We start from the raw sequence: 18,651 nt of genomic DNA on the forward strand, positions 1-18,651 counted from the left end.
ATTATGCCAACCTTTATTAATGCCCTTCATACACATAATGACACACATTAATGCCCTTCATACACATAATGACACACATATGTTGCACATTATTAATGCCCTTATACACATGACACACAATGCCCCTTACACATATGTCGCACATTATTAATGCCTTTATACACAGGACACACATAATGCCCCTTAAACATATGTTGCACATTATTAATGCCCTTATACACATGACACACATAATGCCCATTACACATATGTTGCACATTATTAATGCACACAAGGAGCTTTCGATGACTAAAATGATATGCGGCATGCCTATATTCTGTGTGCGACTGTGGCTGTACCTGCATACGGAATGCTATGTTACAGTGATTTCCATGAATACACTATTTCATATGCAGATACAGCCTCACTCACACACATAATATAGGCATGCTGCATATCATTTTAATCAGCAGAAGCTGCTGATGCCCCTAGGCATTCCAAATGCCCTAGGCAATTGCCTAGTTTGCCTATGCCTAAGGCTGGCTCTGATTCACAGTGAGTTAATGGCTGCCAATGTATGCAGGAAATGCTAGTCCACAACAATATGTCATTATGTTATGTTATTTTATGTCATTATACTGAAACCTTTGCATATGAAACCTCGGGGTTGCCGGGGTGGGTGTGGTATAATACCCCGACAGTCGGGATTCCGATAGTCATCCGCCGGGGTGAGCTCTAATTCGGTGTAACATGGATTTTGTTTGACACGAGGAGCGCAGAAGTTTGGCTGGCCTGATTTGTATAGGGAACCCCATGCTGGTTGAGCTGGAGCTAGTTGTACATTATGGTCAGGGAGACTCCACACTGCAGGATCCTGGTTATACAGAGGCCATTCCTATTGCTGGATGCTACTTTTGCAGGGAGAATTTTGGAAGAGCTCATTTCTCTGTATGTTTGCAACATCTGTGTATATGTAATGATAGCAGCATATGATGAGACAGGTGTTACATCCTCCTTCTGGATAAATCATGGACGCAGTTATTTACTCTCCCATATTCCAGGGGGGAATTCACTTCTGCTTGACTGAGCTACAGAATCCCAGAAATGACATACACGACCACAGTATTTCTATGTACAGCACAAAGACTACACTAAGTGTAATACAGGCAACACTGCTGAAAGCCTTAAGGTTTATGTCCAGCGTGTGTGGACAGTGATGATCGCTATCATCGCTGGGAGGAAAGCCGCTCAGTGCATACACACCGAGCGGCTTTCCCCCCGCCCGACGCCGTCAGAGTGGTAAGGAACCCTTCATAGGACATCTCCCAATGTGTTGGATAGTGACACATCCAGTTAGTACAGTATTTTGTATTTAAAAAACATCAGTAAATAGATTAGAAACCACATATCCTCTGGAGTGACAACCGGCAAGTGTGTTTTTTTTTTTTTTGCGTTTCTGTTTGGTTTAAATTCAAGGATAAAAAGAGCATAGGAAACACCATTGGAACATGACTACAAATGAACACGAAAAATTGTATAAAACAAAGAAGATGTGATTCTCATAGACAGCAGAGATAGTCGTTCGATAATCAGTCTGGACTGAATAACCCCCTATCTTGCTAGGCAAATGCACATAAGTGCAAGTGCACTAACATTTTGCCCCTATTATAAATACTTGTCCTTTTAAAAATAATTGACAACATTTAAATAAAAAATAATTGCGACAAATAACACATTTTTGCTCCATATGAAATACAAAAGATAGTAGTTGAATACATTTTTTGCTTACCCATATGTGATGTATATATAAGATTTCTATTTTAAACCATATATTTATTAATATTTTAAACTGTTTTTTTTTTTTTCAGTTCGATATTTACAATTTTCGATGATTTTCTATGTATTTTTTTGCTCTACAGGAGCACATTCATGTAAACATTGATTAGAATAATGTTATGTACTGTATCTAATGAAAATGTAGTATTCTTACAAATAGTCAAAATTTGAGTTCTGTTTTATCTGATAATCCCTTTTATGCTCAATATTCATCAAAATAACATTGACTTCTAATATCCTTAATACATCCGGTACATACGCTTTGTTTTAGATTAATAAGTTTTATTTTCTACGGTATAGCGCACTTTATCCAACAAGACTCAAGGCAATGGCTATTCTATCTGTGAAATGGAAGCTGTGGTTCACATTACAGGAAATAGGGCACAATATCACTAGTGAACATTCACTAAAACTACAAGCAGACACATAGGGTGAGATTTAATAGGATGAGAGATTCAGAAAGTGAGAGATTTGGTAAGAAATCTCCAGTTTTTTTAAAGCGGCAATCATTTACACTGCAAACCCAGTTTGATATTGAAGTGTAAATGATTACCGCTTTAAAAAAAACTGGAGATTTCTTACCAAATCTCTCACTTTCTGAATTTCTCATCCTATTAAATCTCACCCATAGTGATTACATATAAAATGACTAGTTAAAAGCCTGTCAAAATGATGGCTTTTGCAATGTACTTTCACTTTGAGCTGTGACAGTTCTTAGCCCACAAACTCTCCACCGGGTCCCTATCTGTTAATTCCTCCAATCTCTGTCAGCTCCCTGTGCCAATTCACATTATACCACACAGTAGTGCCACTTGTACACATTGCGCCTGGCAGAGCCCCATAGAAACACTGCACACACAGGATTATGCACACACATAATGCCCAATACACACTATATTCGCACTCCCTAATGCCCATGACATATTATGCCACACACACCATAATACCCCTTACACATTATGCAACAGGTAATGCCCCCCAGTACTCCTGCTCTTAGTGTTAATGCCCCCAGTAGTGGGAAATACACATAATGCCCCCAGTATTGGCCCTTATACAGTGCCTACAGTTGTGCCCCCTACACAATGCCCCAGTAATGCTCACCATGTATTTACAGCCTGGCATCTGGCATCCGCCTAGCTGCCAGTGATTTTTTTGAAGATGGGAGGTATGGTGCCGCTGACCTGTGCGGAGGAGGGAGAGGAGAAGCAGCATTCCAGTTCAGCACTGCTGCTGCTAGCGGGGGGGGGGGGGGGGGGGGTATTCTGAAACAGCCTCTTGGCTCGGAGGAGGGAGGGGGAAGGCTCAGCTGGAAGAGGAGAGGCAGCTTTCCCTCTTGTCGCTAACTGGGAGTTCGGGGAGAGGAGAGGTATAGCCTCCTCTTTGCGCTACTGCCCATGAGGGAGAGGGAAGAGAGGCAACTTGGCTGTGTGTTTCTCCACTTCCTTCTGCCCCCAGGTGACCTGCACTGTTTGGGTGATACGCTTCGCACATCGATAGTTACAGCCCTGCTGGTGGGGGTGGCGTGTTCATGTGTGCTAGGAGGGGGGGTGATGGCATGTTAATGTCTGCTGGGAGATGGGAATGGCGTATTAACAGTGTGTATATGTGGGGAAGTGGCATATTACTAATGTGTGCTGCATGCTGGGTTTTCTGCTTTGAAAACATAGCTGTGCATATTACTCACCTGCACTGGCGCTATGCTGTCATCTGTTTCTGGCTGCTATATCCTCTGCCACTGGGCCAGCTCTTGCATGAAGAAAGAATCCAGCCAGGGTAGTGTGTGCGAGGAGAGGGGTGCAAGGTGGCAGTGGCAGTTTGTGTGGGGAGGGGTGTGCAGGATAGTGGTGATAGTGTAGTATGTGTGGAGAGGGACATTTTAGTTGCCCTTCTTTGTACAGTCTCTAATGTATTTATATCCTTCTGGAGATATGGCCTCCAGAACTGAACACAGTACACAAGTCATACCAATGACTCCTCTCCCTATGCAACCAAGCATCTGACTTGGCTTCTTCATTGCTTTGTTACATTGCCTACCTGCTTTTAAGTCCCCTGAAATAGTGACACTTAGATCCCTCTCCTCCTCAGTAGTTTCCATTATAGTGCTATTTATACTATATTTAGTCTTTGGATTATTGAGACCCAAGTGCATGATTTTGCATTTTTTGGGGTTAAACTGTAGTTGCCATGCTCTTGACCTAGACCTCTAATCTACCTTGATCATCAATTACCCCTCCTGGTGTGTCTACCCTGTTGCATACCTTTGTGTCATCTGCAAAAAGGGTAGACACACCAGGATGGGAGGCCATATCTCCAGAAGGATATAAATACATTAGAGGCTGTACAAAGAAGGGCAACTAAAATGGTGCATGGCCTACATCACACTTACCAGGAAAGACTAAAATATTCTTAATATGTATACTGTAGTTTAGAAGTGGGAGACTTTCTTCAAAGGAAGAAGAGCAACAGAACACGAGGAGGTACTTGTTTCCTATCTGGGCGCCCAGGTTTTCTACGTACGGCACCGTAGTGAAATCGGATCGCATCGCATCGGATTCGATATTCGATGATGTACGATGGTATACGATGCGATGCGATCCGATTCGATTTCCCATAGGAAACAATGTGAAATGGCTCAATTTAGCCAAATTATCATAGGAACAATGGTAAATGGGCCAAAAACACCCCTGAACATTGAAATGTCCCCCCAAAAGTAGTTGACGCCACCCCGCCATCAACGTGAACCCGAAGCGTAGCGAGCCCGCGAGGGGCGGCGGTACGCGTCCTCCGACCTTTTCATGCCCTACTATCCACTAGGGCGTGGAGTGAGAATAGAATAGTGTGGCGAGCGCAGCGAGCCACCGAGCCCGAAGCGTGGCGAGCGCAGCGAGCCCCGCGAGGGGACGCGGATACCTTCACAGGTAAACGCTTTCCTTCGCGGGCTTCCCAGGTGTCCATGGTGACGCGGACACCTGGGAAGCCCGCGAAGGGACGCGTTTACCTGTGAAGGTATCCGCGTCCCCACGCGGGGCTCGCTACGCTCGCCACGCTTCGGGCTCGGTGGCTCGCTGCGCTCGCCACACTATTCTATTCTCACTCCACGCCCTAGTGGATAGTAGGGCATGAAAAGGTCGGAGGACGCGTACCGCCGCCCCTCGCGGGCTCGCTGCGCTCGCCACGCTTCGGGTTCACGTTGATGGCGGGGTGGCGTCAACTACTTTTGGGGGGACATTCCACTGCTCTGTGTGTTTTTTTGGGGTTTCTGGCCCATTTTCCATTCTTCCCTATGCTTATTTGGGTAAATTGATCCATTTAACATTGTTTGCTATGGGAAATCGAATCGGATCGCATCGCATCGCATCGTTCAATATCGTGTATGTGTATTTGTGGTATCCGATGCGATGCGATCCGATTTTTATACGCAGAATAGCATGGTGCGCAATTAACTTAGCGGGCGCCCAGATAGGAAACAAGTACCCACGAGGACATGCACTGAAGCTAGAGGGAGGAAGATTCAGGGGAAATTTGCGGAAGAATTACTTCAGAGAAAGGGTAGTGGATAAGTGGAATAGCCTCCCATCAGAGGTGGTAGAGGCAAAAACAGTAGAACAATTTAAACATGCTTGGTATAAGCATATTGATATTCTTACAAAGAAATAAGGATCAAATATGGTTTGAGGTAACATGTTTAAAAAAAGGGGCAGACTAGATGGGCCAAGTGATTCTTATCTGCCGTCACTCTATGATTCTATGTTTCTATGATTGAGGTGCAGGGTAAGAGCACTAGTGTGTGCTGGGCGTTCTGAGAGTGTGCGTTATGGAGTCCCTTAGACCAGATGGAACCTCTATTACTACTTGTAGCTGTAGGTATTGTGTGCCTAAGGGGATCTTCTTGGCACAGTCTGCCTAAGGGGCTTTACTTGGCTCAATGTGTGCAAGTGGCACTACTGTGGCTTAGTGTGAATTAGTACTATTGTGTGGTCATGCCCCTTCCCCATGAAGCCATGCCCCTACATTTTTGGCATGCACCTTCAGGGCGCACTGTTCCTATTTTAACTATTGTGGGGCACCAATTTACTTTCTGGCACAAGACCTCAAAATGTCTAGTTACATCACTGTCCTGAGGCGTGTGCTGAAATGTGTGATAAGTGTGCACATTCGTAATAGTGTAGTAGAGAAAAATCAGTTGCCTGCAATCATAAAGTCACCGTTCATACAAAAATAAAATCCGCAAATAGCGATGCAGTCACAGATCCATTCACAAAACTCGTACCACCAAACAGTTTTTCTCCACCTGCGCAAGTCTAGTGCTTCCACAAATCTGCTGAAGAGCCAGACTGGAAGTGGTCATCGCTGATGTTAGAGACCCACCTAAAATACCTGCCTGGGGACACCTGCGATTTCACAAACACACCCAGAAAATGCCATGTTGCTACCCATAAACGCTTGCTTCCTGTCAATCAAACTGCGACTTCTGTGACTGCTACAGATTTTTTCTTGCGAATTGGTGCCGGGTGTTTGCATTGCGAATGATGCACATGCACAGTCATTCCATAATCAAATGGATTGCGAACGCTCTGATTAGCAACTCATACTGAATTAGACACCTGGGCGCCGATTCTGGATCACATGCAGTGATGTGAATTTGGTCCTGCCCCGATGGTCCATGTTTGCGCATGTGCAAACCCCGACTGTGAACGATCATGGACAGCGCAGCCAAGCGGGAGAGACGGGGGCAGTGGCTGCGCTGGCCATTCCCATGGGTACCCAGGCGGGCCGATGCCTGTCATGAGTGGGCGGCTGACATCACATGACGTAAGCCGCCCGCCCTGTCTTCATCCCGGCGCCCACAAATAAAAGTAAATTGATATTGAGGCAGGAGAAATCATTCAATGGTCGGCGACACGCAAGGGGAATTCGTGAGGGCGGCATTAAACATACTTACCGACTTTTTAAAACTCATATCCGGGAGAAGCCCGGAGAGGAGTGAAAGGAGGGCGGGAAGAGGCTACGTTGTGGGGGCGGGGCAAGGCTGATGTCACTAAGCCTGCCCCCATGACCGGCAGCAGCATCAATTTGTAGGTCCGTGGATGGTGGGCGGGGCTAAAATGACGCGAATCGCGTCATTTTAGCCCCGCCCCCTCCCCGCGGACCTGCGAAATTCAGAGCTTTAAACCGCAGGGAAGGGGGGAGCCGGGGCTGTAGGGAAAATGCGGGAGACTTGCCCACCTTACCGGGGGAGGGGGACCCGATTTGCAAGTCTGGCGTTAAACGACTTGCTAAGCACCGAATTCTTGCTGCTTAATGAGTCAATCAGAATCACCACTATAGTGTGACAAAGGCAGCAGAGACAGCAGCTACAGTGATAGTTGGCGGTGATTCACACACCTTGGTGCTATCAAAGTACCGGCACACTTCAGGCCCAATCTCTGCCTCAGTATAAAATGAGCTTAGCTGCTTTGTTTGGTCATGCAAGTAAACTGCATGAAATGTTTTGTATTCTCATTTCTGTATATGCTGTCCTATGGCAGTGTGATGCTTCGAATAATTCAACTCTTTAAAAAATCCAACTCACAGTTTGTGATCTATGGAGTGACTGGGAGGTTGAGCTAGCTTTGTTTTTGTGCAAGGATTAGTGCAGCTGCACAAAGACTGTCAGAGCTGCAATGTTACTGAGGGGGTGAAGGGAAGTTGTGAGGTCAGGACAAGCCCAGCACAAATATTAATCTTCTTACAATAACATGTGTAGTCTTCAGTTGTTAAATGTTTGTCTATGTCCTGTCTGTCAACAAGCAGCACCTGGTTTCCAGGCCGGCAATCACTGCTCGCTGCCTGAACTAATACATTGTAGCCCTGACGGCTCTGTCTGCCAGAAATAAGCCATAGTCACTTTATTGACATTGCTGATTGAGGTCATTAGCTTCATGATGGAACGGATAACGTAACTACTAAAGGAAAATCTATCTGTCCTGCTGAGAAAAGTATGTACTTTTTGACTTAATTGTACTGTTTATACATGGACTCTTTTTCTTGAGAAAACTTAACCCACAACTCATTGACAGAGACTTTAGCACCCAGAAAAAAGCGGAACAATAAGTCAGATATTAGAATGCATTCACACACCAATCTATTGAATGACGGAGGGACTCCCAACTGCTCCCCCACTGCAGGACACTGCTACTTGGATGTGGGACAGTCACAAAATCTTGACTGTCACATGAAAATCATGAAAGTTGGGAGGTATGGTAATGGCGTAAGTCTTTCATGCTCCCAATGCAAATCGGATCCAATTTCTTGCAGTATTTACACCAGGAAGTGTCCAATTTATCAGGCCAACCGGAATGCATCTTTTAGTGTACCAACTGCAAAGTGGCCCTTTCATTATAAAAGTAACAAGATTGAAGCAACACCCGCACTATATTATACAAACTGTCCCGCAGGACCACCCTGCGTCCCGCCTGAGACAAATGGGTAGAAGAAGTTCCAAGACACCACTGTCTTGGAACTTCTTCTACCCATTTGTCTCAGGCGGGACGCGGGGTGTTGAAGCACACTGATGAGGTCATGAGGAGGCTTCTGAATCTGACCAAGTCAGGCCACAATGTTCTGTTTTCCTATCAAGAAAACTATAATAATCCATGTTGTGTGCTATGTGCAGATTTGAAAACACTAACCACTTATTTTGTGTTGGGAGGGCCATTTGTACATTATTTAAAGATTCATTTTGACTGTACTGTATAATGCATCATGAAAAATGATTTTAAAGTAGAATACCTCTGTCACATGACCAATTATTTTATTTTTTTGTCACCACAGTGGCTGAGTGTCAGTGTACAACTCCACCAAACAGGTGGCGGCAAGCAGGGGCGGATTTAGGGATGATGGCGCCCCTAGGCACAACAATAATGTTTACTAAGTAGGACAGTTTATAGGGGCAGTATCTGCATGTCATATCCATTTACACTCTATTTAAGATGGAAAATAGTACAGTACAGTGGATATTTTGCAGTTATTGGTACATTTTGGGCTGACAGTACTATCACAGGCATCCAAGTGCCGCCCCCAAACATGTGCCGCCTCTGGGCCGGTGCCTCACGTGCCTAATGGGAAATTCGGCTCTGGCGGCAAGTGGCAGACACAGAGGAGACTAGTAAGTATGATTTAATAAAAAAATTTAAAAAAAACAGAACCACAACCAGAACATTTTTACATTTGGGCCAAGCACTTAAGTCACTTTTTTGCTTCAGCCTACTTTAAAATTATCTGTAAAGTACTTTTTACAGTTAAAAGGGCCACAGAATATAGATTTAAATAATCCATGCTGAAGTGTTTTTTTGGTGTAGGTTTTATTTTTAATTTTTCCAGTAAGTATTATTTTACATCACCGGCATTGGTAAGTGACTCAAATTAGTGTAGGTTGTATGCATTCTCTTTTACAAGCATTTATTTTCTTTTTCTTTCCTTTGCATGTCCTTCTCAGCATCGACGTTCCTCCCAGTGCCCCAGCCCAACATGGGAAGAGGAAAAGTATGACATCTTCTTCATCCTAACTCCTGTAGAGCCTATGTCCTATGTGTCACCGCCACAGCAGCCACAAAACACTGTTCCCACTGTGGACGGACTGGCCTTGTCCCTCCATTTTTGAGAGCAACAGGTGGAGTTCATGGAGCGCCAGACCATCCAGATGAACTATTTTGAGCAACTAATGTGGCACAACAACAACAACTGGACAGTGGTGGAAGCACAGGGTCCACTCCTGGATGGCCTACCAAATACATTTTTACCTGCTGGAATTGATCCAGGCAACACAGGAGCAGTCACTGGTGGCCTGGGAGCAAGTGCGGGCAACAAGGGAATACACACAGGCCATCGGGGAGCTAACTCAGGTGATGCTGGCCCTGCAGAGGAAGCAGGTTGCACAAAGAGATGCCCATGAAGGCCCCACAACATCAATACATTGCTCCTTCCAGTCCTAAACAACCCACAATATCAATACATAGCTCCTTCAGTCCTCAAACGTAGTGTCCAGAAGGGGCAGCACAGTGGGAGGTCAATGCCTTCCACTTACTAATAATTAAAATGTTTATTGTTTTTTGTTTTTTTTTTGTCTTGTTTTGTTTTTAAAACATTTCAGTACAGTGATTTATCCAAAAATGTGTTTGTGGATTGCATATAAAATGAAATTAATTTAGATCACTAAAATATGTTTAGGGCTATGTGTTTTAATTTATGTATGTATTTATTTATTAACAGTTTCTTATATAGCGCAGCAGATTCCCTTGCTCTTTACAATTGTAGACAGTGATAACACAAACAGGGTAACAGGGTAACAACAGACTTGGGGGGAGATTCTCTAAGCTAAAAATGCGGTAAAAACCCCGTTATCGGGGTTTTTACCGCATTTTGGGATGCTGTAAGCATCCCCCGCCGGGTTACCGCGGAGGGGGGCATCGCCAGAAAAATCTGGCGATGCCCCATAGAAGCCAATGGGCTTCTATCGCAACCCTCCGCCGCCCCGCGCTGACCCCCCGCCGCCCCGCATCGACCCCCCACCTGTGTCCGGGCAGCACAGCGCAGTGCTGCCCGGACCTGTGACCTCCTCCCTGCACTGAACCTCTTCCGGGTGCAGGGAGGAGGAGAGCCCGCCGCAGCAGCAGCAGCGCCGGGTGTGGGAGGGAGGGGAGAGTCGCCGGGACCTGCTGGGACCCGGCGACTCTCACCGCAAAGGACAGCTCTTAACGCAAGAGCTGTCCTTTGCCTTAATTATCGCATATGTTACAGCGTATGCGATAATTAAATATGCGATGGGCGGCGAAGGGGGGGCGGAGATTCTTAGAGAATCTCCCCCATAGAGGTAAGAGGGCCCTGCTGCAAGCTTACAATCTATAGGGATATTCAATATAAAACACTTCTACTCACATATAAAGCTATTAAACATACTGCACCATCATAAATTTTACCGGGGCCTAGCATTCCTCTCGGCTGCCCCTAAGTATTAACCCCTCCCTCATGCACCTGCATAGTATTACTGAACTAATTTGAGCATCTACCACTATCTGTATGTATGTTGTTAGAGGCAGAGAGGAGCCTGTATTAGGAGGAGATGCAGGTCCTGATATGCCACATGGAGTAGTCTGGGGTTGCTCCAAGGTAGGTAGCTCTTAGTTCAGATATACCAAGTAAGGAGCCATTATCATGAGGCTCCTTGCTGACTAATTGTAGACCCAATTTAGGGTAACAGTGGTGTGGGGTGCGGTGCCCCTGGACTGGTTGGGCTGGGTGGCTTTAGTGCGGCATGCCCTTACATTCTAATAACACTTTTCCCTCACTAACACTATCTCTCTCTTATTTTAATTACATTTCATTTATCTCTCTCTTTATATATATAGCTTCGGCTTCCTATCACTAATTATTAACACTTAGTATATCACTGGCATGCCACACTGGGCTTCCCAGCTTATGATGGTTTTTTGGGGTGCCGCACCCTGCACCTAGATATAGCGCTAGGGACCCCCAATATACAGAGAAGCCTTGACGCGGCTTGGGGGCATAGCATACACCTGCGCAGGTATATGTAACCAATATCTCTGAATTCTATTATCATGTAGTGTTCTAGATTGGTTACTAGCATTGCTCAGTGTGCTGAGGGAAAAAATGTCTTGTTTTACTTACCCAGTATTTAACCCCTCCCTCATGCACCTGGGAAATGCTACTGAACTAATTGAGCATCTACCACTATCTGTATGTATGTTGTTAGAGGCAGAAGGGGGCCCATATTAGGCGGAGATGCGGGTCCTGATATGCCACATGGAGTAGTTTGGGGTTGCTCCAAGGTAGGTAGCTCTTAGTTTGGATATATCAAGTAAGGAGCCATTATCATGTGGCTCCTTGCTGGTTAATCGTAGACCCAATTTAGGGTAACGGTGGTGTGGGGTGCGGTGCTCCTGGACTGGATGGGCTGGGTGGCTTTAGTGCGTCATGCCCTTACATTCTAATAACACTTTTCCCTCACTAACACTCTCTCTCTCTCTTATTTTAATTACATTCATTTATCTCTCTCTTTATATATAGCTTCGGCTTCCTATCACTAATTATTAACACTTAGTATCTCACTGGCATGCCGCGCTGGGCCTCCTAGCTTATGATAGTTTTTGGGGTGCCACACCCTGCACCTAGATATAGCGCTAGGGACCCCCAATATACAGAGAAGCCTTGACGCGGCTTGGGGGAATGTCATACACCTAAATTCTATTATCATGTAGTGTTCAAGATTGGTTGCTAAAACTATTCAGTGTGTCGGGGGAACCAATGGGCGGTATTCAATGAGCCTGATTCGCCATGTTTTTATGGCGAATTTGTGCTGTTTGGCGAATTTCTGACTAAAACGGTGAATCACCCTATTCAATGACCACATGGCGAATACATTTCAAGGTTTTTTTCGCCATGATTCACCGAGTAGCAATCGCTATCTTTTTATGGTGAAGTGGAATGTGAACTTTTAAAATAAAGTGTTTTGTTTTTTACATTTGGTGTCAAAAAATCAGGAATTTTATTCTGAGGAGGGGCATGCTATTTTTATTCATGTGCTGTAAGCACATGAATATATATTTAATTTTAAAAATAATATATATTTTTTTTTTACACAGCAGCCAGCAGGGGGCGCCGGAGCCAAGCCGCTCATTACATATTCATATATTCACTGCACGATCATTACAATCGTGTGTAGTGAATATACGCTCCCCTGCTGGCACCCCCGGGGGGGCAGCCTGTGCTGCCTGGCACCCGGGGAGCCCACCTAACCCCCCACAAAGGTCTGGGCTAGGCAGAGAGACTACCATCTCTCTGCCTGGCACCGTCCTCAGGCTCCCTGCGGCAATCGCCGCAGGAGCTCATATTCACCAGTCAGGGGCTCGCTGCCCCTGACTCATTGAATACCGGAGCCTGCCGGCTCCGGAACGTGGCGAATGTGCAGCGAATCCAAAAAAGGATTCGCTGCACCTCGCAGGTATTCACATTGAATACCGCCCATTGTCTTGTTACTTACTAAGTATTAACCCCTCCCTTGCATGCACCTGAAAAGTTTTACTGAACTAATATGAGCATCTACCACTATCTTTATCTGACTGTCTGGGGCATTGCCTGACACTGCGACAAGCCCCGCCTCCTCCTCTCACTGAGTCGGGGATTCCAGAACAGTGCGGCTCTACTCTCCCCTCTCTCGGGCCACTCAGTCACGTCATGACGCAGCAGCGTCATGATACAACTATGCAAATTAAGTGCACACTGGAGCTGGAAAAATTCGGCCCACCTGGCCATCGGCCCTTCTGGCATTTGCCAGATGCGCCAGATGGCCAGTCCGGCCCTGGTAGTAATCGAGTAGGACAGTAAGGAATCAGAAGCTGCTGCAGGTACCGCCTATGGGCCTTATTTTAGTTCACTCTTTCTGACAAAATCCTTCTTAGATGGGCAAAACCATGTGCACTGCAGGTGGGGCAGATGTAACTTGTGCAGATATAATTAGATTTGGGTGGGGTTTTACTACAAAGTGAGATCTATATTGCCGTGTAAAAATAAAGCAGCCAGTATTTTCCCTTCACAGAAACAAAATAACTCACCCAAATCTAATTCTCTCTGCACATTTTACATCTGCCCCCCTGCAGTGCACATGGTTTTGTCCATCTAAGAAGGATTTTGTCAGAAAGAGTGAACCAAAATAAGGCCCATAGTATTTTGAATATCAACATTCTGACCAGATAGTGGATACTAGTATGTATTTTTTTTAATGCATTATAATCTGTGCTGGTGTCATAACATTTGCAGAAAGGCTATTGGCTAGCTTTCTTGAATGAGCACCAGACTTATTCTTGTTTTTATATAACAAAATAGAATCACCACACCTTTTTATGATATAGAAGAAACTTTGTATACTGTAACTTTTTTAAATCCATATTTTGGCAGTCTTAATGTTATGATACTTCTTTCACACTGAGGCGAGGACCTGGGGAAAACCCATGTCGTGTCAATGTGAATTGGTTGACTGGGTTTATGCGACCCCTGTAATGTTTTTTGCTGTGTGTATTATAAGTACAGTATTGTCACTAATTGTTGTAATAATTGTATAGAGGGAATTCCCTTACAGTATGTTAATTATTTTTAATTGCTATTAAATGTATCAAATTTATTAACTTTACTGAGCTCTCTGAGATCCCTATCTCTATTCTTTCTAAATGTTTTTTTTCCTGGGTCTTGGCCGGATACACTGCAGTCTCTACACAGGTTATATTTTTTTCCTTTTTCAGTTATTGTCCTATTGCAGACTGCAGTTGAATCCTTTGAGTGCCAAGGGATTTTGTCAAAATAGGTGTGAAATTTGCCAAGCAAACATTTTCATTTGTTATAATAACCTGTAATGTTTACCTTATATAGGAAATCGAATCTTTTTTTACCTAACATTTTTTATTTGAATTTCTATAACAAATGGGAACGACACTGGCATTTTTTGTGGATATTTTGCACATTTCTCACAGTTAGCACTCAAAGGGTTAATGGAGCTAGTTCCTGACCAAAAGGACAATCTGCATCGCTGTTTAGCCTGCATCAGTGTTTTTTATTCATGCCGCCATGATGAGTTTCTTGCGAACTATAAGATTTGTTGGAGCAATTGTTTCTATAAGGGTATAATGTGCATCAATAACAGCTAAAGCAAAAATGCAGAGAGGCTGTACTGTATGTATAATGTGCATATTTCTGACTGCAGAGAAGCTCCAGCATCTGATAAAGGGTCTATGATCCCCTGGGACTGACATCAGGGATCAAGCAACTTTACCATGACAGTTTCCTATCTACTTAGTATTCTCTTACCAAAAGTTCATTGAGTCAGCGAGAATACACTAAGATACGTGAAAAATGCAGCATGGTAATGGAAAAGCCCTCATGCATCAGACCAGTCATAGTCAAATAAATCATGTTATGCTGTCTTTATTTTCCAGCAGATCTTTTTCTTTGTGGCAATTGATAAATGTCGAGTGACACTGAACGAATAATGCCGTCTTACCATTTCACCTAATATCGCGTCTCTATAAAAGCAGTTCAGCAACCTTATACCAAATAAGCCACTTGTGCTAATGGTGCCGTGGCCTTTGGAGGAACGGCACAGAGAATGGGAACCCACTGAGGGTTATTTCACACCCAAAGTCTTCAGCATCGTACTTGGCTAATTTTTTTTTATATAGCGATTTGCATTATCATGGCTCCGCCCCTCTGCTGTAATGACCTGAAGCACTACGATGATGTTATTTTGTGACTTGTGGTATCACACGACCATCTATTTCTCTTGATAAATAGGTAGGATGCCCTGCTCTACCAGGTGTCTGAGAGGACCGCATAGGCAAATGCAGTGGGGGTTTCTGGTTACCTGGAAACCCCCTCCTATTGGCAAGTGCCTTAATTTATGAAAACAATAGCTCTGGTACATAATATAAATAGAGCCGCCACCACATCATGCAGTGTAAGGGACAGAGCAGAGCTGCTGCACATGCCCAGTGTTCTAGCTTCTTCTACCACATTTACTGTATGTGTGGATCAGTGCCCTTAAACATCGCAATGGACCAGAGAGCAGCTGCCAGGAGGAAGAGACAGGAGCTTTACCATGAGGTGGGAGATCGTGAGCTTAGAATGTGCAGTACTGGTTCTATTATGTTTGTGTATTTATTATGATATGTTTAACCTTTTCCTGACCACTTATCTTGTTTAAATGTTTTAAACAGCCTATACTACTGACCTTATACACTGTTAAATATTAATACTGTATTCCCACGCCCCCCCCCCCCCCCAAACCCTCTCTCTCCAATCTACTTTTCATTCACCCTCTCTGTTTCATCTCTCTCTACTCTCTCTTTTTCTTCACTCTGTATCCCCCCCCTCCCCCTTCTCTGTCTACCTGGTGCTCTCTCTCTCTCTCTCTCTGGGCGGGATGTACTAAGCTAAAAATGTGGTGAAACCCACGTTTCCGGCCGGTATGAATCCCCGGCTGCCGCATTACCGCATAGCAGGGTATCACCACCTTTGGGTGGTGATACCCTATAAAAGCCTATGGGCTTTTTTTGCCGCCCTCCATCTCTGCTGCAAACCCACCGCCTCCGCCGACCCCCCTCTCCGCCTCCTTCTGGCTTACCTTACTGCAGGTCCTCCTGGACCCAGAAGGTAAACCCCTCCTCCCCCTAGCAAGGCAGCCGGACGTCCTTCTGGCTGCAGGAGGGAGGAGGAGGCGCCGGGGACAGCCACACATGGAGGAGGACGGGGGGGATAGCAAAGCTTTCAAGATTTTGCTATGGGTCCCACAAAGTTCTAGTTATGTCCCTGACTATAAGGAATCTTTTTTTCCCCTGGAACGTATTAACTCCTTGGGTGGTATGCCCGGAAATTTTCCGGGCATACCACTAATATGCAGTAGATGTGCGCCGGTGGTGTCCAGGTGTGTACCACTGGCGCAGCCCCTCCATCACCTCCACTCCAGCGATCATATGCGGAGCTCCCCTGACCCCTGCCGCTTCCGCAGGCGCCATTCACTTTACAGCAGTGACGTAGGTGGCGGGCTCTGGGATGTTTGGGGCGGCTCGGGGGGACTCGGGAGTGCTCAGAAGTTCTCTGGGATTCAATAAGCTGCGAGCTTCAGAATGAGGCCCATTAGGTGCGAGTGGACCTTACTGGGGAGGAACTGAATATATTTGTGTAATGTATAAGCCATGGGCTACAATGCCTAATGTCATCTAAAGAAAGCGTAAGCTTCATTTTTAATATTTTAGCCGCCCCATTGAAACCTGGAAACCACATGGACCACAGGAGATATGTATCCCTTTAAAATAGCTGTTTTCTGGGTATTTCCTGCACAAGAGATAAATAAGCTCCACAGTATGATAAACATTTCGTGAAGTCATGAAATACTTGTGTTTTAGCACAACCATGGGAGAGACAGAACTACTTCCACTTCCAGCCAGCTGGTGGTGGGCTCAGCCTCATTGCATTGTGTGCACAAGGGCTGCGCTGCCTGGGAGAGGAGGCAGAGAAGGGGCGTCTCCATCTGCTCCTAATTCCCCGGCCATTGGATTACTTAGTTCTAACTGATGAGATCAGCAGGGATCAGCTTTCAGGATGGGGCAGCAGCGGCGGCGGCAGCAGCAGCAGCAGCAGCAGGCGGCTCTTCCCATCTGGGCTGTCTCTCTCCTATGCAGGCGCTGGGGGTGACAAAGGTAATCTTTAACACAAAGCAAAACTGCCCCCTTAGGGCTTCACCAAAGGAAAGAAAAAAATCTATTGTACTAGGAAAAAAAAAAACCGGAAGAAAGGAGAATATCCTCATTTATTGGGATGCCTGTGTAAGCTCTGCTCTGTGCCATGCTGGTAATAACCGTGTCTCTGGTGGGAGCAGATAACTGTGACTTCAACTATTACTGGTGTGGATCTGAAAGGGTTACCATTGTGTCCTGTTACTGAGAGCATCGATTCACCACTAACTTTACCGGGATACCCAGGGCTGCCGCCCGCACCGTGGCTAGACGTAGGCGCGACCACTTGCGCTTGCAGAAGCGCATCTGCACATTTGGAAACGGAGACGCGCCGGGGGATTCCAACGGTTTCCTGGGATTCGCTACATCTTATTTTTGTATTCTGCGTTATGGTTTATATTTAGGGCTTTAAATGACATTTACTGGATATATCACTCAGTATAAGGTAAGTGCATTGTGCTGTTTGTAATGAGACCGATCCCAGCTGTACACATGGGATGGGTAACATAGAGAACCTCCTGTATTTTCTCGCCTGTATTGTGGTCTACAAACCTCCCAGCAACGCATGCTGTCCCTGCTCCCACTGGCTCCTTCTTAAGTTGCGTTTCTTTATGCAGAACTGCCGGAGCTTTGTCTTTCAAGTAGTGATCCCTGGAGGTCGGTGAGCATCACTGACATACATACATAGAGAGCACATACAGAGTACATGTGATTCATACAGGGCTGAATGGCAAAATGTTCATTACAGTCATACAACAAATGCCAACCACTTTATTTGTTTCTAAAAACTGACATAATGAATGAGGCTTTGTGTGCCTGAGCAGCAGTATAAACTGTTGCCCTGTTTTATGTATAGACCTATCTGCCATTCAGTACATTGCAGCCAGCATTATATATTGTCTGTGTTTTACTATTGCACTCTGTTCACTACTGTATCCCAGCAAGGCTGAACGTACTTTGGCCCTTATTCCGATTGAGTCGGACGGCTGCGTGTTCGGTCGGACGGCCGATGTATTGTGTTTGCACATGTGCGGAGGCGTATGTGCGAATGCTGCGCACATCCGAATATGGCGTGAATTCCGTACAGAAAATGATTGAACAATCCGAGCAGGGGGTGGAGAGGGGCGTGAAGGGCTGTTTGGGCTCATTACCATATGCGTACGCCCCACGTTTCATGGGCGTTCCCATGAAAACGCTGGGCGTACGTGTGGTAATCCCCCCCTCCCCTCCATGTCCCTGCGTTCGCACGGAGAAATGTCCGAGTGGTCTGGAGCACCCGGAGCTGTCTGACCGCTCGGTCCATCATTCGATGGTTGGCGACCATCGGAGGATGGGGGAGGTTCCCACAGATGGGGGAGTTGTTCACATGAAATATCCACTCGCGGTCCGTTCGCTCGGCGTCTTACCGCATTCGGACGGTGTGAGCGATCCGTACGGTAGGCGGGGCTAAGAACACTCGTTGGCCGTCCGAAAATACGCATCCGTCCGAGTCAACTACAATAAGGGCCTTTGTGCAGTGAGGCTGGAAAGTCCTACCAAGCTGTACCTTGTCCAT

The 18,651-nt window shown here is 45.6% G+C and overlaps 2 protein-coding genes across 3 annotated transcripts in view; both read left to right on the plus strand.

Moving 5' to 3' along the window:
• The window catches only part of LOC146063005 (uncharacterized), a 51,759-nt gene extending 42,302 nt beyond the window's left edge, over nt 1–9,457 (plus strand). Inside the window, exon 3 of the mRNA XM_083175010.1 lies at nt 9,293–9,457. Within this exon, the coding sequence (XP_083031136.1) occupies nt 9,293–9,457 (165 nt within the window). The remainder of the gene's footprint in view (nt 1–9,292) is intronic.
• A 7,413-nt stretch (nt 9,458–16,870) lies between these two features.
• The window catches only part of SPSB4 (splA/ryanodine receptor domain and SOCS box containing 4), a 157,121-nt gene continuing 155,340 nt past the window's right edge, over nt 16,871–18,651 (plus strand). Inside the window, exon 1 of one of the 2 annotated variants that reach the window (XM_083178052.1) lies at nt 16,871–17,541. The gene's annotated coding sequence lies outside the window, so the exon portion shown is untranslated. The remainder of the gene's footprint in view (nt 17,542–18,651) is intronic. The other variant, XM_083178053.1, reaches the window with a different exon arrangement.

Source organism: Crinia signifera, chromosome 3, assembly GCF_055691185.1.
Source record: "Crinia signifera chromosome 3, ASM5569118v1, whole genome shotgun sequence".
Classification (NCBI taxonomy): domain Eukaryota; kingdom Metazoa; phylum Chordata; class Amphibia; order Anura; family Myobatrachidae; genus Crinia; species Crinia signifera.